This window comes from Geospiza fortis, unplaced genomic scaffold (assembly GCF_000277835.1).
Source record: "Geospiza fortis unplaced genomic scaffold, GeoFor_1.0 scaffold188, whole genome shotgun sequence".
NCBI classification, from domain to species: domain Eukaryota; kingdom Metazoa; phylum Chordata; class Aves; order Passeriformes; family Thraupidae; genus Geospiza; species Geospiza fortis.
In genome coordinates, this window is record NW_005054337.1 from 139,980 (window position 1) to 167,111 (window position 27,132).

General features: G+C 51.4%; 1 protein-coding gene across 1 annotated transcript in view; it reads right to left on the bottom strand.

The window, feature by feature from the left end:
* RBBP8NL (RBBP8 N-terminal like) overlaps window positions 1–5,185 on the bottom strand; it is a 13,534-nt gene extending 8,349 nt beyond the window's left edge. Inside the window, 6 exon segments of the mRNA XM_031058035.1 lie at window positions 1–85; window positions 1,308–1,380; window positions 2,802–2,914; window positions 3,253–3,348; window positions 3,742–3,784; window positions 5,083–5,185. The exon segment at window positions 1–85 is cut by the window's left edge and continues 73 nt beyond it. Coding sequence (XP_030913895.1) covers window positions 1–85; window positions 1,308–1,380; window positions 2,802–2,914; window positions 3,253–3,348; window positions 3,742–3,784; window positions 5,083–5,149 — 477 coding nt within the window. The 5' untranslated portion in view covers window positions 5,150–5,185.
* Between the last annotated feature and the right edge of the window lie 21,947 nt (window positions 5,186–27,132).

The following is a 27,132-nucleotide window of genomic DNA, read 5'->3' on the forward strand; positions in this document are numbered from 1 at the left end:
GCTCACTGGGGACAGCAGAGTCAAAGGGGAGCTTGGTGTGGAGCAGCTTTCTCTGGAGGACACTCCTGGGGTCTTTGTCCTATCCCTGTTGGAAGGAAAAGGACATGAATGAAGGAGAAGGGGCAGGAGAAGGAAGATTTGGAGCTGCTGTACTGAGAGCTCTGAGCCTGATACACAAACACACATATTTATCTATGTGTGTATGTGGATATTCCAGATCCTCAGCCTCACCTCCTTCCACTGCAGCTTATCAGCAGCCCAGCTGCAGTCTGGAGCATGGACAGAGCCAGCATGGCAGCCCCACTTGGAGCTGTGATTGCCCCACTTGGTTGTGGGTAAGGTCACAGGAAGCCACGAGGTTGGGTAAGCCAGGACCCAGCTGTGGCTATTGCAAAAGCTTTGTGGGAACCTGGCCCTGGCTGGGCTTTCAGCATGATGGAGGGGTGCACTGAGCACAGGGATGTGGTGTCTGCCCCCTGTCACCAAACCAGGATGGAGAGGGTGATGCTCAGTGCCACAAGGGAGTGCCTGAGCCTTGGAGACCCACACAGAGCCCAGGGTGGACTCTGGTGCTGAGATGTGGATGTTTGGGTGGAAATCCTCCTATCAGCATCTCAGGGAAGAGCAGAGCAGAGCAGAGTCACTCAGTGCTCAGCAGGCCCAGCCCAGCCCTCAGCTCTGGAAGCACTGGGGAGTAAAAGCCAAAGTTTAAGCGGATGGTGCTCCTGTGCTCTAAAGAAAACACATTTCTAAACTAATCCCTCAGTGCTAATTCCTCTGGACATTAAACCCTTGAGGAATGAGCTGATTTGTATATATTGGCCAGCCTGGCAGGTTACTTGGCTTCCAGCACAGTGCTCTGCTGGGCTGTGAACCTGTTGGTGCAGATCACTTCTCCCTCTTTAACCCCGTCACTGTCCCTTGTGTGTCACTGTCCTCCCCCAAAGCCACCTGCTTCCTGCAGACCCTCTCTGGCTGCTGCAGGAGGGGACCTGGTGCCATGGAAAAGCCATGGAATCCCAGGCTGAGCTCCATGCAAGCTGCCCAGGGCTTTGTTTCCAGGGGGTTAAATATCTTTGTTCCCCAAAATTTAATCGTTGGATGCTGGTGAACAGGGGAGTGAGCAAAGGTCAACAAGGATTTTGAGACTATTAGGGATTTTCCCATGTCTTACATACACAGGAACCCATGGGAATGAGATGCTAAAATACCCCGGAGGATGCCACAGTCTGGACCTTGCCCTGCCCAGCTCTGGGGATGCCCTTGCCAATGTCCCTTGTAAAGAATGAAACCAGGAAAGTGCTTACTCCAGGCTCTGGAGCCTCTTCAGTTCTTCCTTGAGAGTTTTATTCTCCTCCCTCAGGCGGTTGGTCTCGTTTGCTGCAGGGACAGAGGAGGTGCTGTGAGTTCAGGTGCTGCAAGGATGCTGCTCACAGCTCGCTGGGGTGCCTGGAGGGGGAGGAGGGAACGGCACCGACTTTGGGAAGGATGCTGAATTTCCTTCCTTCTTTGTAAGCGTGCTGGGGCTACGGGATAAAAGGGAGCAATTTTCTGACTCAGGTTTCATCAGGATTGGGTCTGCTTGCAGATCCCCAGCTCAGGGGAGGAGCACGACCCAGAACCAGAGCCAAACCAAACCCAAAGCCAGAGCCAGAGCCAGAGGAGGCAGTGGTGGGTTGGGCACGGTGAACACCTGTCACAGACATATTTTATGAAAAATCTTTTTGCTAAGATCTTTTCTCCTGAGAAGCTGGGAAGCTTCAGCTTCTCCATGTTTTGCTGCTTTAGAATGTGATTTAGAGAATTGTTTACCCAGCATGTGAAATTGTTTTTACTTGATGACCAGTGACAGCCACCTGTGTTGAAGCTGTAAGCAGTCACAAGATTTTATCATTCCTTTCTTTGCTAGCCTGCTGATGAAATCCTTTCTTCTGTTCTTTCAGTATAGTTCTAATATATAATTTTCTTATAATATAATATAAGATATGATATGATATGATATGATATGATATGATATGATATAATATAATATAATATAATATAATAATAAATCAGCCTTCTGAAACATAGAGTCAAAATTCTCATCTCTTCCCTCATCCTAGAACCCCTGTGAACACCAGGGCAGGGTGGTGCGTGGGGCTGTGTTAGGGGCAGGGCTGGGGATCTCAGGGGGGTCAGACAGAGGCCAGAGGGAGATGTGAGCACCCAGCACTGGCCACAGAGGTCACTGCTGGGCTCCCAGGCATGGTGCCTTGCCTTGCTCCTGCTCGAAAGCAGCACGCAGGCAGCAGTGCCATAGCTGGGAGATAAACCAAGGGCTCTTGGCACCCCTCCATCCCTCCTAAATGCCTTATCTCCTTTACCCCATGACCCTGCCTGGGCTGGTCAGATCCCCAGGGAACAGCACCCTGTGCCTCAGCGGTGCTGGGAGCTGTGCCAGGGGCTCAGGAGAAGATCCATCACACGTGTTGCTTGATTTCATTGACCCGTGCTGAGCTGCTGCTGTGACTTTCCTGTCTTTGCCAGAGTGTTGCTTCTGCTGTGCCAAATGCATCCTTTTCCCAGGCAGCTGACACAGCCTGGAATCTCATTTTTCTGGAGGTGTGGAGGGCTGTGATTCCCCAGCTCTGATGATTTGTGGGAAGGGTTATGTCTCCTTGGACAGTCCTGCTCCCGCCCTTCTCCCCATCCCCAAAGCCTCCCCGGATTCCTGCTCACCATGCGCAAATATCTGGGAGAGGGATTAACTGGCAAAGCCTCAGCCTGCCAAAGCCAAGCTCACAGCGGGTGTCAGTACGTACAGAGGATGAAGATGTGCTGCAGGCTCTGGAAATGAGAGGTCTCATACTCATTCTGCTTCTTTTTGGCCAGCTCCTGAGTGACCATGCATCTGTCACAAAGGCCAGCTCGCAGCCTGGAGGAAGGAAACCCCACAGCTTGTTACCACATGGGAGAAATAATTTCCTGCCCTCCCCACGGGGAAGTGTGAACACCCAGACCATCACTGAGAATCACCCCCACAGCCCAGTGCTGGCCTTTGCACCCCTCCAGACCCAGCCCAACCACACCAGCTTAGGAAAGCTCCTATGCACCTGCCCAGACTCCTCCAGCTCTCCCAGGAGCTGAGTATAGGAAAAATAGAGGTTCATGTGCTACATCCCAGTCCTGGGGCGACAGCAAACCCCAAACTCTCCCCCCAGGACTGTGCAGTCACTGCCACTTAGCAGCACCCTACTTAAAAACAAATCCTACCTGTTTTCTAACACCTTTACATTTTCTTTCAGGACCTTCTGTTGTTCCCTTAATTGGTGATTTTTAGCAAACAGCTCTTCAATTCTCTGAGCATCGCTAGTTGAAGAAACACAACAAAGAAAGGAGGGTTGTTAGATTTCTTCCCAAATTCCATGCCCTCATCCACAGTGCCCTTTTTCTTGTGTGGCAGGAGGGGAAACAAATGTGTTGGAGCCTGGATGCTGCCCCTGACACCCTCCTTGGAGTTAGCAGTTTAATTCCTCCCACTAATTGTTTTCTGAGGGAGAAAGCCTCAGGTGGCACAAGCATCACCTGCCAGTGGGAAGGCAAACTGGAGCTGGGCTGGGATCACCCCAAGCCCTGCCTGGAGCCAAAATTTGGCAGTGCCAGAAAGGCAAATGGTGCTCTGTAACCCAGCAGTGTTGGAGAATAACTCAGAAGCCTGAAATTGCAGTGGTGTAACCGCCCCTGTGCCCCAGCATCGCTCACCGGCACTTCTCTGTGGTCAGCTCCGTCACCTTGCTGTGCAGACCTGGAATCATGAACAGACACACAGAGATGGGTGCTTGTGGCCCATTCCCCAGCACTCAGAAGCAAACAGCACTGATGGAATTTCAGGAAGGTGCGTGGCTTTGCAGAAATCTCATCCATCCACAAGCCCGATCTCCGATAAGGAATAACACATTGCACGTGTTAAACACAGCCACAGTTTAATGTAACTGGGAAAAGTTGCACAGAATGTGAGCTCCTTTTGTATCTCCGCTATTTAATGCATCTCCTTTGCAGACCCAAAAAGTCTGGTTTAGTTTTGCTTCTACTTATTTCTCTCTACAGCCTGCATTTCCCAGGTAGGCAGTATTTTATAGCTTTCATGGTTGGAAAGCATCTTGGAGAATATTTACAGCTGAACGGCTTTCCTTGATAGATCTGCAGACATTGTATCCTGTCAAATCCATTTTATGCAAAGTAGATGTAAACATGTGGTTTAAATTGCTCAACAGTTTCCTCTAACTCTCGCATGGCTTGAAATTACACAAGAGAAGAATGAATTCATAAGCCAGAATCATCCAAAAGTGCTGAAGTTTTGTTCATAATATTGATACTGGGAATTATTCTAATAGGAAAACAATTGGACTTGGCACTTGGTTGCTTAACCTAATGGGTTTTATTTTAATAATGTATGGCCTGAGAAATAATTTATTCCCTAGAGGAATAAGCTATCCAACCTGACTCAAGTGTTTTCTTTAACAGAGCTTCATCTCCTGCTGCTTCTGTCTTATAGATTATTGCATCTCTCTGCTTTCCCTTTGATCGCTCAGTATCCAAACGCACTCCAGTCCTCCCTGATGGAGCAGATGCCCAGCAGGTGTGTGTGTCACCCCTGCAAACTCCCGGCTCACAGACCACGACAGCAGGAGGAGCCAAATCCCCCCTGGTTAATGCTGGGAGCACCTGGGATTCCTGCAGGGGCTGAGCATCTCCATGGCCTCCTTTCCAGCGGCACGGAGTGCAGGAATGTCCTCTCTCTTCTGAGAGAAGAAGTTACTTTTCAAAAAGTAACTTCTTCATTCAAAAAGTCACTTTTTTCTCAGTATGCCAACGAGAGGTGCAAATATGCCACCAGTGGGTGCTGTCCCCTGAGGGGCAGGCTGTGACCTCATGTCCCAAGCCACCCCCAAGGGTGCTGCTTGCTCAGCACTAATCCCCAAATCTCCCTAATCCACACCTGCTCCTCCTCCCTTCAGGTTATTTGACACCAAAGGGATCAAGGTGCTATTACAAAGAAATGGATCTTGGCCAGGTTTTGGTAAGAAAATTTTGTCTCCCTACCTTGGACCTCTTTCTCATGGATTTCCTTGAGCTTGTTCAGGAACTCTGCAAAACTCTCTGTGGTCATGTTCAGGGCTGAGCCACACACCAGGCTATGTCCAGTGTGAGGATGTCCTTCTGCTTCAAATTTCAGCCTAAAATAGAAAGAAAAAGTCCAACAAAAGAGATGTGTCTGGTGCATGTGGTGTTCTGGAAAGGACAAAGCCCAAAGCTGGGAAGGGAAATCGTTTGCTAAACCATGGGATGCATTTTTGTCCACCCTGCCTCAGTGCTGAGCATAGCAAAGAGCATGTCTTAGATACTGGGAGAAGCCCAGCTGGAAAATCAGGCTTTTCCTCTACTTGTTGAGCTGTTTAAATTACATTTCTCTGGGATGAGGTGAGGCAGGGCATCTTCTTGAGCATAAAGAAGGGACTGACTGCAGAACTCATGCTGGGACCACATGGGGGCTGATGATGGGGAAATTCGCAGCAGATTTGGTGCTTGAGCCTGATGGGCTCATCTCCTGCTGGGATGCTCCCTTGCATCCCTCACCCCTCTGGAACCAGGCCCAGCTTTTACAGAGGCAGCACACAGCACTCAGCCACCCCACTGCCACCACCCAGGCTTCCTGCATGGCCTCACGAGCTGTAGTCTCTTCCAACCCTTGGGAGACACCCAACAGAGCTTTTCCACCCAATTTTACAGAGAAACCACGAGAGGTGGTGTCCAGAGCCAAGAGCTGCAGGAAGCTGGAATGGACACATCCATGGGGTCCTCTGGAACTGCCAAAACCACACTGGGAAAGAGGAACTTCCACAGGAAGGAGTTTAGCATCTCCTCACAGGAACTTGTCCCCCCAGATCATTCTGGGTTACTGAGTCATGGTGAGTAATTCTGATCCTAACAGAGCACCTGGGCACTCAGCCTTCAACCCCAGAGAGATCCCCCTGGAGCTGGGCAGTGAAGGGTGGGCTGGCACGCAGGCTCTGTATCCCCACGGGGAGGTTTTGCTGGGCTCTCCCAGCCCGGCTCCCGCCCGTGCCTTTATCTGCATGCGCAGCAGGGATGTGCCAGATCGCCTGCATATGCAACATGTGGGCATGCGGAGCTGGAAGAAGAAAGTTTCCCCTAAAGCATCTGATTTTCAAAAGAAATGAGGCACGTGGCAGCAAGCAGCAGCAGCGAGCTCGGCACGCTCGGCTCGGGAGCAGCGCCTGAACACGAACCTTCCCCCAGCCACCCTGCCTGGCTTCGAGCAAAGCTGCTGCAAACTGAGTGGAGAGCTCATTCTCTGGGGAAACAGCTAAAAATATTCATTACTCCTGCCTCCCTGGGCATAACCCAGCCGTTGCCAGGGCTGGGTGATCCAAGCCAGCAAATAAAAGCACGGGGTGGCTCCTCCAGCTTGGGATCTGTGAAATGGGACTGGGAGCTGATCTCAGCCCCAAGAGCCACAGTGAAGAACCAGCCAGGGGAAATAACGTGCAGCTCTAACACAAAAACCCCTCCTGGTGTTAATGGGATGCACTTCCCAGGATCACTGAGTCCTAAACCAGGCTCTGCCCTGGGCAAAGCACCTCCCCAGGGCTGAGGGGAGCTTGTGAGATCCAGCACTGCCATCACGGGGCTGACGCCCCAGGTGCCAGCTGGGAAGGCTCTGCAGCACCCAGGCACTAATTCCCATTGCATTCCCCCGTGCTGTAAGCTGGGAAGGGATTACAACTGGCAGCAGAGGAGTTGGTGGCTTCATGTGCTCCTGCTGCTCTTGCTGCTGCTGGACCAGGTCCTGCCCACCTTGTACCAAGGGTTCAGCCCTTTGCCCAAGGCTGGCATCTCCTTAGGCTGCACCCAGCATTCTGAGGCACCCTGGCTGGGACTGGTGCCAGCCTCTGGGCTGGCATGGGGTGGGGGCAGCCCAGGTGTCACTGCTGGATCTGGATCCCTGCAGCTGTGACTCAGGGCAGAGCCCGGCAGATCAGGATTTGGGGCTGGGCTGTGGGCAGCAGCTTCACTTCCATGCACAGCTGAGGCTGTGGTGCCACCAGCGTTGGGGTTTACTCTTCATTTTCTGTTCCTCAGAGCCCTCAGGTGGGTGGGGACCTGCTGCAGATCCAATCAGCAGGGAAAAGCTGCCAGATTTGGTGCTTTTTGAGATGCCAGAACCCATCTCTGCCTGCAGGTGGAACAGCCACTCTGTGGCAGACCTGGCGAGGAGCTCGGCTCTCCTGTGTGCACACACATGGTAACACAGATCCTTCATGAGCATGGCTCTCATGTGTCTTCTGCCAGGATTCAGCCTTTTCCTGCAGCAGAACAGCCCCACTGGCAGCCCAGGCTCCCTGAGGGCTCAGCTTTGCTCCCTCTCACGCTGTGGATGGGTGAAGCTGTGAAGCTGCAGCTCCCTGCTCCTCTGCCCTGCTCTGGAGGATTTATTGAGGGAGATTTACTGCTGAAGCCCAGACCACAGAGCCCCAGAGTGTGGAGCTGGCTCCCTGAGACAGGGATTTCATTTGGAGCCCTTTGCAGAGCTGTCACTGTGATGTAGAGCTGCTGGTGCTGGATGCAGCCCCGTGGCAGGGCTGGAGCAGCCCTTTGCCATCCCAGCAGGGCTGGGAGTATTTCACAGTGACAGGTGCCCTCTGCAAACAGAGCCCCAGTGGCAGGGACCAAAGGCAAACTCCTCACCCAACCCTAAACCCGGAGGGGTTGGGCAGCCCAAGACTGGGGGGAGCTGCTGTTACCTGCTGTGGCTTTGCTGCTCTCTGCATCCCTCGATGCTCACTCTGGGTGGGACAGGGCTCCAATTTGGGGCACAGGGACCTTGGGGTGTCTCCTCTCATGCACGGGGCTGGAGCAGCCCCCAGCATCTCCTGGGTACCAACGGCATCCCTCCTTGGGCAGGGTGCTGCTGTTGTGGCTGGGGAAGGGAAAGCAGCAGGGAGGTTATTTCTGTCCCATTGAGGGGGCTGGGGAAGGGATGGGCTTGGGCAGCTGGCTCTGACAGCACAGCCAGCCCCCATTCCTTGGTGCCCGGGGTGTTCCTGGCCTCTCAATGCCATCCCCAGCACTGCCTGTCGCACTCACAGCGTCACATCCCACCCTGAGCCCTGTCTCCTTTCAGGAGGATAAAGCAGCTCATTAGCTAAACGAGCTTAAGTTATTGAAAAAGAAAAAAAAAAGGCAGAAAGGAAAAAGGCAGGACAGTGACATTCTGATACCGTGGGATCAGTGAAGCTTAATGGATTTGCCAGCAGATATTTCCATCAGCAGGGCTGGAGCTGCTCAGCTCCAGGCTGGGTTGATGTCACACACCTTTCTCTGGGCAATTGCTGGGCAGAGCTGCTCTGACCAGCCAAACTTTCTCTCTTTGGCTACCCTGCTATGTTCCTGGTCTAATTTTAGAATTACAAAACAAGTTTGTGCTCAGAAAAACTGCCTGATCACTCATGGAAAATCTGCAGTCCAGGAGTATTTCACAGGCCAGTATGGAGCTGATGCTCTTTGCTGATGTACTTCACTTGGCAGCTTGAGAAGGGCTTTTTGGTACATTGGGGGATTCTTTTTTTTTTTTTTTTCTGGGCATTTATTTATTTGCATGACTTACCATGGCACAGACTGCCCTAAAATGGATCCCAGTGCCTGCTCTCCACCGTGCTGGGTTTGCTGTGGGTGCCAGATTGCAAAATTACCTCCCAACAAGTGAGACAGGAGGAGCAGCCTTGGCTCTTGCCTCTCCAGGGGGGGAGGATTTGCTGCCTTCCTCTACCTGGCACAACCTGAAAATCCTCCCCAGAGCAGAGCAGAGCAGAGCAGAGCAGAGCAGAGCAGAGCAGAGCAGAGCAGAGCAGCTGCTCCGTGCTGCTCCACCAGCCCAGGGCCCGTTTGCAGCCAGCCCCAGGGTGGCTCTGCTGGCTGCTGCAGGGGGGTCCCACTGGGCTGATGCTGTGCTGCAGCACGGCTCTGACCCGCCCCAATGGCCCTCTGGGTTTGTGTCACAGCCCCCTGAACAGCCCAGCAGGATCAGCAGCACGGGGAGATGCTGCCCCTGCTCGCAGACCTGTCCCTCTGCAGGGAGAGCTCAGCTGCAGCAAACCCTCCACGATGCAGCTCCAGCCTCAAGTCCCAACCTGCTCACTCTGGGGCTCTGATTTACTTCTAGCCCAGAAAGTCTCTGTTGCCATAATACAGCACAGCCCTGGTGATCACAAACTCAGCAGCTCCATTTCTCCCCCTCCATCCTGGCCCTGTGGAGGCAGCTTCTGCTTTTCCAGCTTCTGGGGCAATCACCAGCCCCCCAGTTCGAGTTTTCTTCCATTTCCTCATTTCTGCTAAAGCCCTTATTCCCCTCAAGAGTCCTTGTTGTTCCTTGCCATAGGGACATCCCTTCCCTTGTTGCTCCTTGCCATAGGGACATCCCTCCTCCCTGCAGAGCCTTGGGGTTGCAGGATCACTAAAACCAGAGCTGTTGGTCCTCTGCAACACCTGCACACACCCAGGGGTCTGACTGGCTTTCACACAGCAGGGTGACCAGTCTGGGGGTCTCTCCTTGCACTGGCCCCATCTGGGAGAATGTTTTGTCATCCCACTCCTCAACTCCTGCTGCTTTGCTGAGGTTTGACAGTAAACATTTGTTCTGCACCCCACCTGAGGACAAATGACATTTGGAGCCGCCAGCTGTGCCACGATGCTCCCCAGAGCGTGGTGGGCTTTGGGCAGATCTGTGGGCAGCCCTGTCTGCCCACAGGAGGATTCAGAAGATGATTAAAATTGTTCACTTATCTGCCTGTGCATCTCGGGGTAACCACAGCTTCTATAAACATTCCTCAATTAACGCCTCAAAACGCTCTGGGAAGTGGCTAACGAGGCATTATCTCGTTTTTTGGGTGCTTTAATTGAGGAGTCGTGAGGCTCAGGAGTAGCTCAGGGCCCTGTTGGGATTGGAGGCCCGTGGTCACTGCCCATCCCAAACACTTCCACTGCCACCCCAGAGCCCCCGGCTGGCCAAAGGGGCAGGGAAATGCCCTGGGAATCTCTGATGGATGCTGGATATCACCCCACCCTCTGCTTGTGCTCCTGTCACACTGCTCATGGTGCCTGGAGAGCATCTTGGTCCCTCTGCCTTCTCCTCCATGGCCAGAGACCTCCCCAGCAGCATGGCCCAGAGCCCACACTGCTCCTGACATGGGAATTCACCATTCCTGCGGGACAGCAGGTCTTGTGTGGGAGAACGGGCACAAAGACTCCTCCCAGCCACACTTCCACAAAGTGGCACCTCTGCTCCTGCTGTGTGGGGGTGCATGGGCACCCTGAGCCAAGATAACGGCCATGCACATGGAAAAACCAGAGCTCTCTGCCCTGGGTATGGAGATATCCCTGGACATCCCCAGAGGATGAAGTCTTGGGGAAGATCAGCTTTTCTCTTTAGCATCATTTAAAAAAGGAGAAATGTGTTAGGGAGAGCTAGCCCTGCACACCCCTCCTGGGTGATGAGCCCTGCTGCAGGATGAGTCTTGGCAGCTCAGCCCCGTGCTCTGCTGTCCAGCAGCTGGGACAGACAGAGCTGGGCATTTTCATGGACTGAGGCATCTCTGCATGTCCCAAATGCCTGGTGACACATATGGCTACCTAGGCTAGGCTTGGAATCGATGCATCAGCGATCCTCCAGGGGAGGATCTGTGGCCATCTCAGGACATGGGCCATCGTGGCACTGCCCCAGCAGAGGGACAAGGAAGGAGCAGTGGGGACAGCTCAACCCACAGCAGCAAAGCCCTGTGCAGGCAGTGTGTGTGGGCACAGTCTGTCTCCTGCAGCAATCCCACCAGCACTTCCTTCCTGCTGGGTTGGAAATAGGGAAGGAGGATGCCAGGCCTGCTAGCACCACAGCTCCTGCCTGGGGCTGCCCAGAGAGCTGCAGCCTCTGAGTGTTTGTGCTGCCTGAAGGAACAGATCTGGACAGCCCAGGAGGGCACTGTCAGGATGTCCCACAGGGGACACAACGGGGACAGATGGCCACCTTGCCCAGCTAGCAGGGGTCACCACAACCCAGCTCCAAGCTGACACTGAGGGAAAAAGCAGCAAATTTGTTCTCAGCTTTGGCAACAGAGGCGAGCTCAAGGTGTGAAATGGGGTGGGAAGGGAGACCCCCAACTCCATTTGAAGTATTTACTGCCCAGCATGTGCATGGCTTGGTGCAGGTCAGGGCTGCCTGAGGTGCTGCCTGGAGGGTGGATCAGGTGTGGAAGGGGGCGATGCCCCCCAGCACCAACACCCAGGTGCTGCCTGCCCAGGATGGGCACATCCAGGATCCCCCACAGTCCATCCCATATGGCCACAGCTCTGCTCCCCCACGGCTGTCACACTGCTGGATGTTTGCTCAGAAAACTTTTCTGTTCCTGCCTCTGCTCCCCCCTTGCCAGATGCAAACACGGCTGCGGCTCCCTGGTACCCACACAAATACTGACACCCACCAATTGCTCTGACCCTCCACAGCTGTTTCACTCCATCTGAGTGGAGCTGGATGCTGTTTCTCATCATTTAGGATTGCAGAGATATCCCACTACCTTTCATGCTGAGGTGGAAAATGCCAGAGGAGAAGTTTTTAAGAGGAGAGCCCCGGGGTCGTGTCTGGGCAGTGCTGCACAGCCCGGGAGGGCTCAGGTCCGCTCCCCACTGACCCTCAGAGCTGCCACTGCCCCAAATCCCCCACTCCCCAGCTGCTGCAGAGCCCCAGATTTCCTCCCCGAGCTCTGAGAGGGGACAGACAAGCAAGCAAAGCCGTGACACACCAACCTGTGCCCATCAGATGGGAGCTGGCCCAGGCTCCGTGTGCCGGCCCCGAGTGACAGCTCTGCCGGAGCTCTGCTGAGCCCATTTTGGGCAGCCCTCCATGGCTGGCTCACTTCATGCCAGCTCCCTTCCCAGCTACACAACACTGCCCAGGATCTGGGGGACAGATAAAAATCAGTGCAAGCACAATACTCACTGTGAGCACTGTGCCTGTGCCTCTTGCTTGGCTCCTGGAGAGGTTTGGGTCGCGATCAGGAGTCGGTCATCTGGGACACGGGAGGCAGGAGTGAGCAGTGTGGGTGAACTTGCACAGACAATAAGCCCTAATTTTTTCCTTGCAGCCTGACTGGTTCTACTGGTTTGCGTTTCTTTGCCCCAGCAGCAGAAAGGAGGCTCAGCTTGGCTAAAGCTGCCCAACAGGTTCTGCTGCAACACAAAAAGTGGCAAGACCAGTATGGTGTGAACCCAGATAGAGATTTGATTGTTTTCCCATAATTACAGCTCAGCCTGTGCTGTTGGTTGAAGTCAATCACATTAGCAAACAGACCCTTTTAAATAATTCATCCAGCATTAAGATGGAAAGTTCTTTTTATATAAGTTTTATACAACTTGGTGCTTTTTGAGAAGAGGAGAAAAAAAAAAAAGAAAAAGAAATGTGACAGCAGCAGCAGCATCTGACTAAATTAGAGTGGCTCAGCCCAGGGCTCAGAGCAACCCCCAGCCCCAACACTCAGGAGATGGAAAGGGATGTGCCCAAATTGACACAAATGGTGCTTCAAGTGCAGCATGAGAGCCCATGATCATCTCGGATTTCCTTCTGGAGGCACTTTGCAGTGGCTGGGGATGCTTTAGGGACCAGTGAGGAAGGGTTGGGTGACTTGGGCTCCGATCCTGGCCAGTCCCAGCTTAGCCCGGGTTTCCTCCCAGCTCCAGCTGCTGACACAAGCAGCTTTCACCCTAAACCGTGGGCTGGTGGAGCCCAAGGCAAAATGGACACTTCCTGAGCCTTTGAAGTGCAGCTACTTCAGCATCCCCTGGGGAAAACGCTGGCACGGATTCCCCTGCCCAGGCTGGGCAGGGACAGCCTTCCCCCGCAGTGCTGCAGACAGCAGCAGCTCCAGCAAAAAGCAGGAGATGCACTCGCTCCCCATCAGCCTGGCAGCGATAAAAAGGAATGGAAAGTTGTTGCCCACGTCTGTGGGGCCCAGGCAGCACATCCTGCTCTGCCCAGAGCTGCCCTGCGAGGAGCGGGGCCCTGCTGAGCTGGCACAGCCACTCCGAGCGTCCCTCTTGCTTAATAGGACACGTAACCCGAGCAGGGTGGCTTCCCTGCGACACTTCCAGCGGAGAGGGAGAGCTCCTGTGCAAGGGGATTTGGAGCAGGGAGGCTGAGCTGCTCCTCCTCGGAGCCATCCATCCCATGGCATCCCCAGAGCTCAGTGCCAGCCAACAGCTCAGACCCTCTGCTGCCCCAAATCCCCTCCGTCCCCCAGCAGAGGTGCCACCACGCTGCCTCACACCCCAGCTGTGAGCTGCCTCCTCAGCTCTCGGGGTCTCTAGATTGTCAGAGTGACCCTGACAAAAGTTGGAAAGTCTCTTTTCCCAGCCTGGTGGTCGGAGTCCGAACACTTCAGTTCTCATTCTCAAGGTTGTTTATTGTATCTCATCTATAAAATTTTTTCTCCTGTCCTGCTGAGGTCTTCTCAGCAGGACAGTCAGAGGTACATGCCTGCCCCCGGGGTGGTGTCTTTATACTAAAATTGTCTTTATATTAAAAGTTACGTGTACAATATTTACAATTACTTTCCAATACCTATCACCTATGTTAGACAGTGAGCTTCTACTCTAAACCAATCTGTAAGTGCCAGCACCACAGCAGAAGATGGAGGCCAAGAAGAAGAAGAAGAAGAAAGGCTGGACATGCCCAGATCCCTCCATCTTGCCCCCTGAATCCCCATTCTAAAAAACCCCAAAATCTACTTTTTCACCTCATAATAAATTCACTATGATTCCACTTAATTTGTCGTGGCTTGCAGGTCTTCATCTAAGATCAGTAACTTGCTCCACAGGTCACAATCAAAACAACAGGGGCATCTTGGGCTCTTTGCCAGGGTCTCTGAGACCCCTGGCAGGGGTCTTGGCTGCTCAGGACAGCCATGGGGAAGCCCTGGGTGCTGACACTCAGCCAGCCCGGCAGAGCTCTGAGCATCCTTGGCCCTGTTTCCCTGTGGCAATCCCATCTCAAACGGTGGCTTGGACAGGTCGGGCAGGCGGGGGCAGCTGGGGCTCCCAGGAATGTGGCTGCACACCCATCCCATGGAAATGGGGGCCAGGTAAACAAGCAGCTGCTCAGCCAGCCGTGGTCCTGGGCAGACCTGTAGGGGCTGTTTGGTGATTGCTCTACGTGCATGAAATTCCTGACTCATTCCTCTGCAAGAGGGACCCAGCGCAAGGTTGAGGGGGTGTTTTCCATCCAAGCCTTTTTATGAGCCACCTGCAATGGGCGGAGGGAAGCTCTTGGCTTTAATATTCCCTCTTTCCTTTTGAGGCCTTTGTTTTATTGTCGGAAATGACAATTAGAGATCGACTGCTTGATGTGGCCTGGCACCTCGGGCTGGTGCTTGCGGTGGTGGAATTAATGGCAACCACGTGGAAGAGAGATCCCTGCTCAGACCAGCCTGGTGACACCATGGGAGGGGCCATGGGGGAACTGGGAGCTGTGGGGCTTGGGGAGACCCCCTGCAGCAGCCAAACCTCCGAGCAGTGACACTGGGACCTGGGGCACCGAGCCATGGGGGCACGGACACCATCCCACACCTGCCCCCAGCAGCTCTGGGGCAGCTCTGGCTGGAGCATCAAGGAGAGAAACACCAAAGGAAGGGTTTAATGGGAGCAGCTGCTCGTGGGTCTGGGCAGGCTTGAGCAGAGCAGCTGTCTGGGAGTGTTGTGCTGGTGCACAAGAAGGCAGAATGGACATTTCTGGGAATCATCTCCATGTTACCTCCTCTTGTCTCGCAGGCGTCTACTGATGATCACACAGATTGCTCACAGAAACCAAGGTCTGTCTGCTTCCTGGCAGATCTGGGCAGGAAGGCATTTCTTTACATCTAGGGACTTGGGGAAAAAACATCAAGCCCTTTTTCTGGAAGGAAAACAATAAAATAAGAAAAGAAACACAAATCCACTGATGCAATATGAAGGCATTAGGTTGAGACTGAGACAGGTGGGTGCAACTGGAAAGCCAGGGAGATGACAGAGCACCTTCACTGGGCAAGACAAGGAGGACATTCAGTAGGTTCCAAGCTGCTTTCTGGATATGTAGTGGGGAAACTGCTCTGATGGTGACAGAACTCATCCCCAGAGCTGGGTCATACTGACCCCCACCAAAAGCAAAGGATTAGAGCAAGTTAGGCTTCCAGGAAAAGCTGGTCAACAAAATTAACATCTGCTATGGATGCAGCTTATCCATCACTGCACAGGATCAGTAGGATGGAAAAACCCTGTTTCAGGAAAGAAAGCACATGGTTTGTTCCCATTGAAGGGGACACCACAGGGCACTAAAGACACCCAGGGGAGATGTTCCCTATGGGCTGGGCCGCCTGAGCACAGAGCAGAGCTGGAGATCAGATGCAGGCACACCCAGGAGCCCAAGCCAGCAGGGATTTCATGGGGATGTGGCCAGAGCTGGTGACCAGCATCGTGCAGCATCCCTGGGACGGGAGCTGACAGCCTCGTGCTGGGCTGGAATGGGCTCCTGGGCCATGGATGTGCATGGAGGCCGCAGGTGAGGATCTGTTAAAGCCCTTTAGGGTACTGGCAAAACCATCCCCATGTCATAGCAATGAGGGATCAGGCAAACAGCTCCTCTGGGCAACGTGTGCCAGCACCTGGAGGATTTCTCCCTGATATTTAACCTACCCCCGCCCTCTGCCCGTTTGGAGCCGCTCCCTCTGGTCCTGGCACTCGTCACAGGTCAGCTTGAGGGCACTTCACAGCCTGATCCTCTTGGGCTTTCCACAAATCCCGTCGGAGCAAACCCAAAGGAGTTCCTGCAGCAAGAGCAAGCGCATGGGAACAGCGTCGCTGGGCAGACGCTGCTCACGGCAGACACAGGAACAAAGGCAAAAATGTAAAGAGGAGGTAGATCAGCGTTACCAGGCGGGTGCTGCAGTGAGAGAAGGAAATATTCCCTGGATGAGCCGCCCCATGGGCAGGAATCCCGAGCGGCTCCGGCAGGACGCAGCACGCACATAGCAGGCAGCTTCCACCAGAGGCTGCTCGATGGCTTCGAAACATCTCTGCCTGCAGCTGCCTGCACAGCACACAGCCCCGGGACACGGCCCGGGACGGGATTTGGGAGCCACAAGCTCGGAGGGCTCCCGTCACCCTGGGCAGCACCCGAGGGATGGAGCATCCTCACCTGCAGGACCAGGGCAAGGGGGCTGCTGGCTGCTGTTCTCACCTTGGAAAGGTGGAAAGGCTCTGTAAGAGTGAGACAAGGAGAGGCTTAGCTAAACCGGTAGTTTTCTGGTGTTCTGAGCATTTAAATTACACTAAATAACAAAGGCAGCCTTTGTGGGCTCTGGTTGTGCCACTTCTCCCTGGATTTGCATGGGGTGGCACTGGGTGGCACAGGGTGCAGGTGAACAAGAGATGCTTTAGCCCTGGAGGTCACCCACACATCTCAGGAACATGCACAGAGAAAGCTACCTTGAATTTCCATTACTAGAAGACACAAACCCAGATCAGCTGGAAAAGGGCAGCCAGGTGTGAGGGTTTGCTCTCAGCTGGAAGGAGAAGCAGATGAGCCCTTTCCACTCTGGCTGGGCTTTCCTTCACCTTCTCCAGCCTCCACCATCTGGGCTGCACATCCCTGGGTGTGCAGCTCTTGCCTTCCAAGGTGCTGGGAATGTGCAGCAGAGTACAAAGACACCACCGGGCTGGGTGGCAGCTGTTCTCAATGAGCTGCAAAGGGGTGCTGGGAAGGTGCCTGCCCATGCCAGGCTTTGGCACAACCTGTCTGGTCAAGAAACACCTTGTAAGTTTTTGTGCTCCCACCTAAATTCACCTGTTCCTGTTGCTGTTGGTCACATTTTGCCAATAAACAAAAGTTAAAATATTTTATACCCTGAAAAAATTTGTCTGTTTGTGTGGATGGTGTGGATTGCAGAGCTCAGGGTGCCTGGCTCCCTGCTGGGGATGCTGAGGGCTGGGTGGGCTGTGCCAAAAGTTGAAACAAACACTTTTAGACTTCACAAAAATGTTCTTTTTTTGACTCATCCATCTTGATGCCAGCTCTCAGCCAGCAGAGGCTCAGCCCAGGCTGGGGATACACAAATGTGTTGAACTGTTGGGGTTCCTCTCTTCACCTCTGCCTTCCCCTCCCTCTGCAAGGAGGAGATTGATGCAATTGGGGTTTTGTAACCATTTCCTCTCTCTCATGAAAACATGTAGGGGGAGTTCACAGCTGGCTCCCACTGCCCAGGGATGGAGAACAGCCAGGCACCTTCTCTTCCAACTTGCATTCCCATCCAGGCTGGACCAGGATGCCAATCTTGGTGAATCTTGCCCAAAATTCCTCTTTTTTTTTGCTATGGGTAGAAGTGAGCCAGGTCTTTTTCCAGCTGGCTCCCACTTGACTAAACCAAGGAGGACCCTGCTCTCCTCTGACACATCCTGGCTCTCCTTTAAGCAGTCATGACCCATAGTTTGAGAAACTCTGCGCTTAATAGTCCTTCCTGTCTCTTGCTCCTCCATCTCTGCTCTGTCTCCTGCAATATCCATTTTCCCTTGCCCCTCCCTCCTCCCCTGGCCAAAAAGAAGTAAAAAATTAAGTGTGAATTTCAGAGCAAAAGATGCTTTTGGGTTGTTTTTTTTGCAGAGACACTGAGAAGTGAAGGCAAAACCCTTCCCATAAATTACAGTCCCATGAAAATGGCTCAAATTGCACGGAGTTTGCAAATTGCAGAAGATGCAAGTGTCAATTGAAGAAACTCTGGCAGTAAATATTTTTCTCAACTGCTTCGTTAGCAAAGCTTTTCGCTGGAAAGGCTCCTGCTCTCGAGAGCTGGGGAAGGATGACAGCTCTTAGGCTTTAAATGGCTTACCCATAACACACAACTGCGTCATTTATCCCTCTGTAATTAATTAATCAATAATATATCAGTATTAAAGACAAGAAAACTTATTTTGAACTTCATTTCTGGCACAAATCCTTGGAAAGAAAGAAGCTCCATAGCTCTCCTTGGCTCTCCCTGATGTGTTATCTCCAGTGTGGCAGCACCTGAATACCCAACATAGGAACCCTGAATGTGCCAAAGTTGGGTTATTTTTCTCTTTCCATCTCCTCTTTCCCATGATGGAAAACCAGCAGCAAAGTGCTATAAATAAAATAAATAAAATGAACAAAAAACACATCTGCCTGAGTCCAGTTGAAGTGGAAAGAGCAAACCAGCTGTGGAGCATCTAATCCACTGATCCATCACTGTTTTTTCACCAATCTCTAATTATTAATAATTTTTTTAAAACAAAAATCTCTAGAAAACCTAATTCTTTGGTTTGCAGGGGTGGGTGATCAACTTTTAGGCAATCTACAGCAGCTCTCCACCAAATGTGGCACTGTCAGTGTGGTGCACATGGCTCTGCCTTGTCTGGCATTTATGTCCCTTCCTCCTGAGCACAGAAAAAGACAACATCATCGCAAGTATTTAAGAGAACCTCTGCAAAATCCTTCTCCAAGTGTGCAAATTCCTTTGTGGAATGTGCTAGATTTGGGCCAGCTTCTCCCCCACAAGTGCTGCGTCCAATTCAGAACCTTCCAGGATGGGTTGTTGCAGGCTCCCCTTGCCTGTCCTGCTCCCTTGCCTTGCTGTTGGGAGGGGATGGAGCTTGGCACACGGGGGTGGGATGGATCCTGCAGACCTTCCCTCTGCCCTGCATCTGCCCATCCTGCCTGGAGGGCTCAGAGCACACCCAGCCCATAAAACCAATGCAGCCACACGCTCCTGAGCATACAACTCCCCATTATACAACTCCACTCACACAACTCCTTTGGGGAAGTATTTTAGCACGTTCCTCTCCATCACCTGGTAAAAGCAACACCCACTCCACGCTGTTTGCAGCAGTGAATGTGAACCTAGGAGTGAAGGGCTTCGCTGCCTGCCCCCACTCTGGCCTGGCTGCTCCCAGCCCCATGATTTATGCTTCGATTTGGGAATGCCTCTTCCTGCCAGGTGATCACATGGGCCCTTGCCTGCACATTATTTTTGTATTTGCTTTTGCTTCCCTTGCCTCCCTGCTCCCCCCTCAAAATGGTTTTCATTTTGATTAAAGCAATTTATTCTGGCGGTTGCCAAAAGCTTCTCGGGTTCGGCGCACGTTCAGACAAGTTAAGCATGGTGATTTTGGAGGTGGGAGGTGCTTGGGGTGAAGAAAATGAATGAAAGCAACTCCAAAAAGGCAGCTGAGCAGAGCTGGAGTGATTGTGGCCCAGCTCCAGCACCAAGATTTCGGCTCCAGTCAAGGGTGGAGGTCAGGAGCAAGACAGTCCGCATGGAGCTGGGGAGGACCAGAAAAGGGTCAGAGGGAATGGGGAGAGCTGTTTCCACCTCCCTGAGCCGCCTGCCATGTGGCCACTGCCAACCTGGAGCTGTTGGTATTTAAAATGGCACGTAGAGAGGCGTGCCTCCTCCCTCAGAGGTATGTTAATGAGCATCCTGTTAAGAAACTCCTTGGAAACTTCAAGCGAAGACAAATCCTCTTGGTTGATAAATTAATTTTCTCCCTTTGCTTGACCCGTCAGTCTGTGCTGCCAGCAACGTTCCCATTAGCTCTGGCGGAGTTTGCCAACATCTGCTGAGATCCAAGACCCACAGAAATCCACTGGAGCCTCTCCATGGGTCTCAAGGAGCTTTGGGTCAAGTCTTCTGCCTGTGGGATGAGGCTTGGGGTCTGTGCGTTGGCTGCCTGCGCGGAGCCTGCCGGTGAGTGATGAGCTGTTGAACAATGTCTTCATCTCTGGGCAGGGCTGGGAGGAGGGATGGGGATGCTAACTGGAACCAGCCTGCAATGAAGTCATTTGTTTCACCACGCTGTTTCCCTTCTCCTGAAGGTTCCCAGGGAGGGAAGTGGAGCTCGCAGGCAGTGATGTCTGCAAACCCCCAGGGCTCTCGTTTTGTTGTGTTAAAGCATCACCGCCTCCAAGGACGTCACCCAACTCCAAATATTGCCCCACACCCTTGGTCCCACCACGAGAGACCTCCCACTGCTGCTTTCCTGCAAACACCGTGGCTCTGCTGGGAAAGGGCTGTGGCAGATGCCAGCAGCATGAGGCAGAGCACAGCCCCTGGGAAGGCTGCCCTGTCCTGCCCAAAGAGAGTGAAACATCTCTCGCCTGCCGCTTTCTGAGCGCTCCTCGCGAGGCGGCTGAACACGGCTTTTATCAGCATATGAGAGCTTGCAAAGATAACACTTCAAAGGAAACACGTTCTAAACACACCTTTAAGAGCCTTAAAATGTAATTCCATAAATGTTTGTGTTACTGGGGCAAGAGATAAAGCCAAGTGGTATTACTGAATTGTATTGGGGCTCAATACCTGCAAACTTCCCTCGTGTCCCTATCAGATGAATGGTTCACTTATTAATCTGTATCTGGATGCAGTGGAGCCCTTTCCTTTCTCCATAATCTTTTTCCCCCATCTCTGTGTGCTGGCCACTTTGCTGCTCTGACAGGAGCTCGGTGTGGGTGTGAATCCCAGCAGGATTGTGTCTCTGGGTTGATACAGAAACCCTGTCCCTGCAGCTTCCCCCCTCTCCTGAAGATTAACAAAAACCCCAAGGCTGTGGGGAAATACCAAAAAGCAATTGTCACTTAATTGGTGATGCTGGTCCCAGTGGTTTGGAAGTGGTTGATCCCTTTTTCCTCTGCTGTTGGTGGATCAGGACTGTGATGTCTCCCTGTCCCAAAGGATGGACTACAGGGGCCATATTTATATAGGTTTAGATTAGGGATTTAGATTAGGGCCATATTTACGTAGGTTTAGATTAGGGATTAACAAGAAATTCCCTCCTCTGAGGGTGGTGAGTCTCAGGCTGCCTATAGAAACCAAAACTGCCCCATCCCTGGAAGTGTTCAGGGCCAGGTTGGATGGGGCTTGGAGCAACCTGGAATAGTGGAACGTGTCCATGGCCATGGCAGGGAGTTGGAATGAGATGGCCTTTAAGGTCTCTTCCAACCCAAACCATTCTGTCATTCTATGATTCTATGATATTTCAGCATTATAAAAATTCTAGGAGAGATTCCTGACACCCAAGGAATGTGGGGAAAAAATATTCCATTTCAGGTGTATTAAAGAAATAAAATCAGAAAGACAGGACAGAAGCAACCTGAATTTAATTCCTTCCCAACACATTGATCAAATGAAAATGACTTCCACTAACACAATTCCAGAGAGCCTTAGCCCTGCCTGGGGCAGGAGTGAAGGAAATCCCTGAAATCTCTGCTTTTCTTTTACTGTGGGTGTGTGCTCACATGGGGCTGAGAGTCTGGGGGGGACTGAGAGAGTTTTCCAATTAATTAATTTCCCTGCAGCTTGTTGGGTCCCTGCACTGGTTATCAGGGAAGGCAACACATCAGAACAAAGCATTGCCCTGACACCTCAGAAAACGTAGAGCCCTGGAAGCATCAATCCCAGAGCTATTTTAGGGAAGTGAGTCCGCCCACGCTGGCACATGTGCAGCCCTCCAGCTGTCTGGGCTGGCAGCAGGATTTGGCCATTAATGGAAGATTTTGTGCCTATTCACCCAATCCATCCTTGACTTAGGCTCAGCAGTTTTCCTGCAGCTCAGGATGGGGGGATCTGCCCGGGGTCCCACACCCACCAGTGACCAGGGGCACGTAGGAGGCAGGTAAAGGGACTTGGTTCTGAAGGGCTGCACAGCTCTGAGGGTTTTTTCCTGTGTGAAGAGGGGAGATGAGAACTTTTCCAGCAGAGCTTCTAGCCCCCACCCACAGACAGGTCCCTGGCAGCACTAAAGATCCGGGAGTGGAAATCAATGGTGGCACAAAGACAAAACAAATTGATCCAAACCCTTGTCTGATGGACAAAATTTTCCAGTGTATCATTCAGTGCATTTAGTCTTAAATACTTACTTAATTTCTGAAGGTGTTTTCTTCTTTAACCCCACACACTCACCTTTCTTTAACCTGTCAGACCACTTTTCATTTCTCTCCTTTCTCCCAAAAGAAAACCCTCTGGATTTCTTTGGATGTCAGAAAGCAAGTCTTTGAATGTTTGGGTTTGATCCAGAAACACTTCACTCACTCAAACCCAAAGGAAAGGCATTTGCAATTTTTTTTTCTTTTTTTGCACTGCACAGTGCAGAAAAGGGAGAGCAGGGATGAAGGGGTGGCCCAGGGTGTGCCACATCCCTGGCACCTTGTATCCACAACTAGGACCCAAAAAACCCAGCTGTTTTCCCCCCTAAACCCACCCAGTCTGTAGGGAACCCTGCTGAGGACCTGGTTTGCAGGGAAGGCTGCTCCACCCTGCAGAAAATGTCTCTGTCATCCCTGAGACCAAGGGATGGCAGCTGGGAGCCACCCCCCTGGGGAGACTGCAATCAGGAGTCAGCAGAGATGAGGGATGGCAGAGGAGAAATCCTGTGTTTTCTCTCCAGGAGGTGTTTTCTCTCCTTTATCTGCTGCACAAGCCATCCAGGCTGTGTGTGTGTGTGTGAACTGTCAGTGCCTGGGACACTTCACATATTCCCTGCTGCTCAGCATCCCAGGGCAGTCCCAGAAAAGGCACTGGCTGCCTTTTGGCAGCACCACTGGCAGCTTTAGCCAGGGCTGTAAGCACCCATCCTTCTCCAAAAGTCCCTTTTTGAATCCTAATTCTGTGCTTGCTCAAGGGCTCCTCTGGTTCCTGGTGCTCAGGATGAGTCCCCAGCCGGTGGGGTTGACAGGTCAGTGCACAGCTCAGTAAACTCAGTCATTAATGGTAAATAAAGGCTTAATCATTTGTGTAATCTTCCTTAATTACCAAAGAAAAGCAACTGCTCTGAGCCCACCCAGAGGCTGCAGTGTCAAACACTTCTCCCCACGGTGATTGATGCTGGGTCCCCAAAACTCAGACTGATAGGAGCCTGTTGAGGGAATGCTGATGGCCAGGAGGAGGCACCTGGAGGGGACACATCAACCCAGGGCTTCATTTTCAGCCCAGAGCTCCTCAGCCCATGGCTGGGAGGGGTTTCCTCCAGGGCAGTCCATCACTCTTGCTGGATCTGTCCACTCATGGGAAGAAAACCCATTAAAATGCCACTCCTATTATTTTTGCTTTTCTTTCAGGCCAGAAAGAAAGTTTCACCCAGTTTCATTCAAAGAAGCTACTTTTTATTCCATTTTATTTATATGCTTTTCTTCCTCTGAGAGCCAAGTGCTATCCATGGGCACTGCCCAGGATTTTGGATCTCTGTGTCCATCAGGGCCCAGTGGAAATGAGGGACAGATTCCTTTAGGTGTGTGACATCTTTGTAGCATGAATTGCCTCATGTTTTACAGCCCTGACTCGCTGTGCATGCACGCTAGAGCTGATAATTTTTGACTAACAGTGGTATTAAATCATCAAATAAAAACTAATGAAGGAGAGAGCCTGAAGATGTGATGATGATGATGAGGGGGAGGAATTCAGAGTAGCAGAGGGGGCCAGACATCATCCACCCAGGGCTGCTGAATTTATGTGTGTGTTAATTAACATTTTGATTCATTAAGCTTGGCTCGTGGTGGGGATTCATGGATGAGAAGGCAATTTAGGGGCTGCTGCCAAGCAGGAGAAGTTTCTCCACCTCCCATTCTCCCCTTGTGCTGGTGAAGGATAGAAGTGGATCTTAAATTTAAGTGGAAATAGAAAGAGGGTGTAAATGGGAAGGTTTGGGGGCACAAGGCAAGAGTTGAAGCACCTGAGAATGGCCACAGAAATGCACAAACAAGGCTCCTGCCCACATCAAGTTTTCTGAGACATGGCCATGAGTAGGAGAGCTCACCAAAATCTGGCATCTGGGTGCCCCAGCCCTCATTTAGACCTGTACAAAGCACTGCACATCTTCTCCTGGATATCATTCCCTGGCACAAAGAGGTCACTGCCATGGGCAGAGCCATGACCAGGTCACTCATGTGCAGCCAAGGGCTGAATCACCTGGGTCACCTTATGAGATGTCATTGATATGTGTTATACATATATATTTTACAGAAGGAATATTTCCAGGGTGTTTGGTAGAGCATTAACATCCTGATATGTATTGCTTCTTTTATCCCTTTGCATAAAAAGCCAGGTGTACTTTTTTTTTGCCATGAATTTTGGGACTGTGAAGAGAGAAGAGTTAAAGCTCAAACATTTCAGAAATCTCTAAAATGCACCTGTAATGGTCTCTCGCTGCACTGTTATTTTAAGCTTCAAAACCCTGGGACATGCCAAGGCTCCAAGTGAGCATTGCATGTACTCTCTTCACACCATCCCAGAAATTATTAACCACAATTAAGAAGGTGGACCAGCTCCTCGTGGGTGTAGATCAGCCCAGCACACTCCAAGCCATCAAGCCTTGCCATTGCACAGCAGCAGAAGACTGGACCCTGAGATCCAGACAAGGAAACGCTGATCCATGAACCAGAGGGAAAGGAATGATTCTTCCTGAGGCACTTCCATATCTCCTCCTCCGTTCTCAGAGTGGGAATCACAAGGACTCATAAACACAGAAAACCTGATTAATTCTAACTGAAATTCAAGAAACAAAAGGGTCAAAATCAGAAATTGGTGGTTAATTTGGCCATTCTATTTTGCCCAGGGCTCATTGCCCAGGTTTTTTACTGATAATGCTTTTCCTTCAGATAAAAAGCCCAGCCAAGTTACTTTGCTGGCTCACTGTACTTTTAAGAAATGCATTTGGCCTCATGAGGATGCATCAAAATTTTGATGTTTAGCAGAAAATAAAAATATTTGCACTCAGTTCATTTATAGAGCTGCACATAAAATCCTTCCCCTCAGGGCATTTCCAAGGAAAAGACTGGAAATAAAAATATAAATTCTAAACAGCAGTAAAATGTTTATCGCTTTGGGGGTTATGAGTGTTCAGCTTTTATTACTACAAAAATCAATTTACTGATCTTGGGTTTACTGCAAAATCACAAAAGTGAAAAGCTGAATTCATTTGTTGTCCAGGGCTTTGCTGCTCCTCCCTTCCAGTGTTTGGGGAGAGATGTGTCCTGCACCTCCCTGCTCTCCAGGCTCCTCTCCTGACACCACCAGAATTCCCTCCCTGCCTGGCTGCCCACCTGAGTCCCTCTCACTGCGCCTCTCCAAGGAGACCAAGAGCCCAACCTGAAAAAACAGAGCTAGAAAAAAATAAGGAAATGGCCAATTTCCTCTGGCAGGGGTTTTGGTTGTCTCAGGAGCTGCAGTTTGGGGTGGGGGTGCAGGATATTGCTGGGGAAAGGGGCTGCTGAGAGGATCCTGCGTGTGAAAACATTCACATGGACTTCATCTGTGGGTTTTCTGCTGGAAAGTGCAAATCTCCATGTGCACAATAATATTGGGATGTTGTGTTAGTCATTCCAATGGGCAAAATAATGAAATAAGAAGAAGAAAGGAAAAGTAGATGCTCAGATGTCACTCTGCTGTGACACTTCAGTGGTATCATTCAGTGCAACCCAATACTCCCATGTAGCCACTCCTGTGTTTTAATTTCCAGAGTTTCTAAGGCAAAAAAAAAAAAATCAGATTTGGTGGAAAGCAGTGCAAAGAGTTGGGACAAAAATCTTCAAAAATCTTCAGGCTTGCTGTGCCCCAGCAGTGGCTCAGAAGGGACTCATGGCTTTGCTGCTGTGGTGGTAAAACTTTGCAAATCCTTCACAGTCTGCCACATTCACCTCCCATAGTGCCAGCCCTCAATCAATCCAAGTATTTCATATGAAGAGAATTTCAGCCCTGATGATAATTTCTGAGGGAAAAAAAAATGCAGCTGAAAAATATTTTTTTCTCCAAATATTTCAGAAGGGTTGGGTCAACTCTACAAATAGTCGAAGCAAATGTTTTGGGGAGTGATGAGGAGGATGAAAACCCAGTGAGTCAGCAAATAGCTGGGGATAGCAGTGAGTTCTGGGAAGGAGAGGAGCAGGAGAGGATGTTGGGGTGGGAGGGTGAAACTCCCACCTGATATTAATAGCTTTGGCCAGCTCTCCGTGCTGAAATGTGATCACAAAGTCATGGAAACAGTGTGCAGGAGGGAAGGTTTGTACATGCTGTGCTGGCACTGCTGATGGGCAAATTGATTTAAATCCTGTTTTGCCCCAGCCTGTGGCCAGTGACACTCAGCAGCCTTTGCCCTGCACTTCTGTGAGCTGAGCTCAGTTTGCTTCCACCCTTCCAGGAGCCCATGGGACAGCCTGGGTGTCTGTGGAGGGCGTGGTGTCACCTCTGTGTGCTCTGACAACACGAACCTGACCCACCCCAGGTGCAGATGGCACTCCTGCCCCTTCCCTGTCCCCTCCCCACGTCCCCGAGATATTAGCCCCAGGTGGATTTTCCAGCTCTTGCCCCTGAGCAGCCTCACAAGGTTTATCTATCTTGCAAAAGATGGAAAGTGCTTTGCAATTGTTACAGGGGTCGTCTAAGAACCCTGTCAGGATTAACTGTGCCATAATTAAATCCCCCCCTACCCCACCCTGGCACAGGGCTGGATGAATCAATTGGGAGCAAACAGCACTGACAGACCCCACCAATGTGAAAGGCATGAGCTCACAAATAATTCATTAAAAGCGTGCATGTTGGAGAGGATTAATCTTCATTTCCTTAAAAAAAAAAAAAAAAAAGGTGTCTTGGCTTGGAAAGCAGCAAATGAGATGAGAAAAGCATTAAACTGCACCCTGAGGCACACAGACATGCTCCTCTTGGCTCTGCTCTGCTCAGAACACAGATATGCCAGATCCTGCACCAACAACCCTCTGCTGGCAGCTGGTGAAAGAAGGGGAACACCTTTCCATGCTGCCACCAGCACCCCAGTGTGAGCAATGTCCCCATTTCCAGGCTCCTGTGACAATTAACACCCGAGTGTGTGTTTATCAGATTTCACAGTAAATGTCCCTATTCACCCAGCTCTGCAAGTCAACGAGGATTCTGCAATATCCCTACTAACCAACCTTTCAAGCTGCTGATTTCCAAACAGAAAAGTGCAGATTTTATGTAGATTATTTAACAGACTTCTCCAAATCCACCCAGCCCTCGCTGCTCC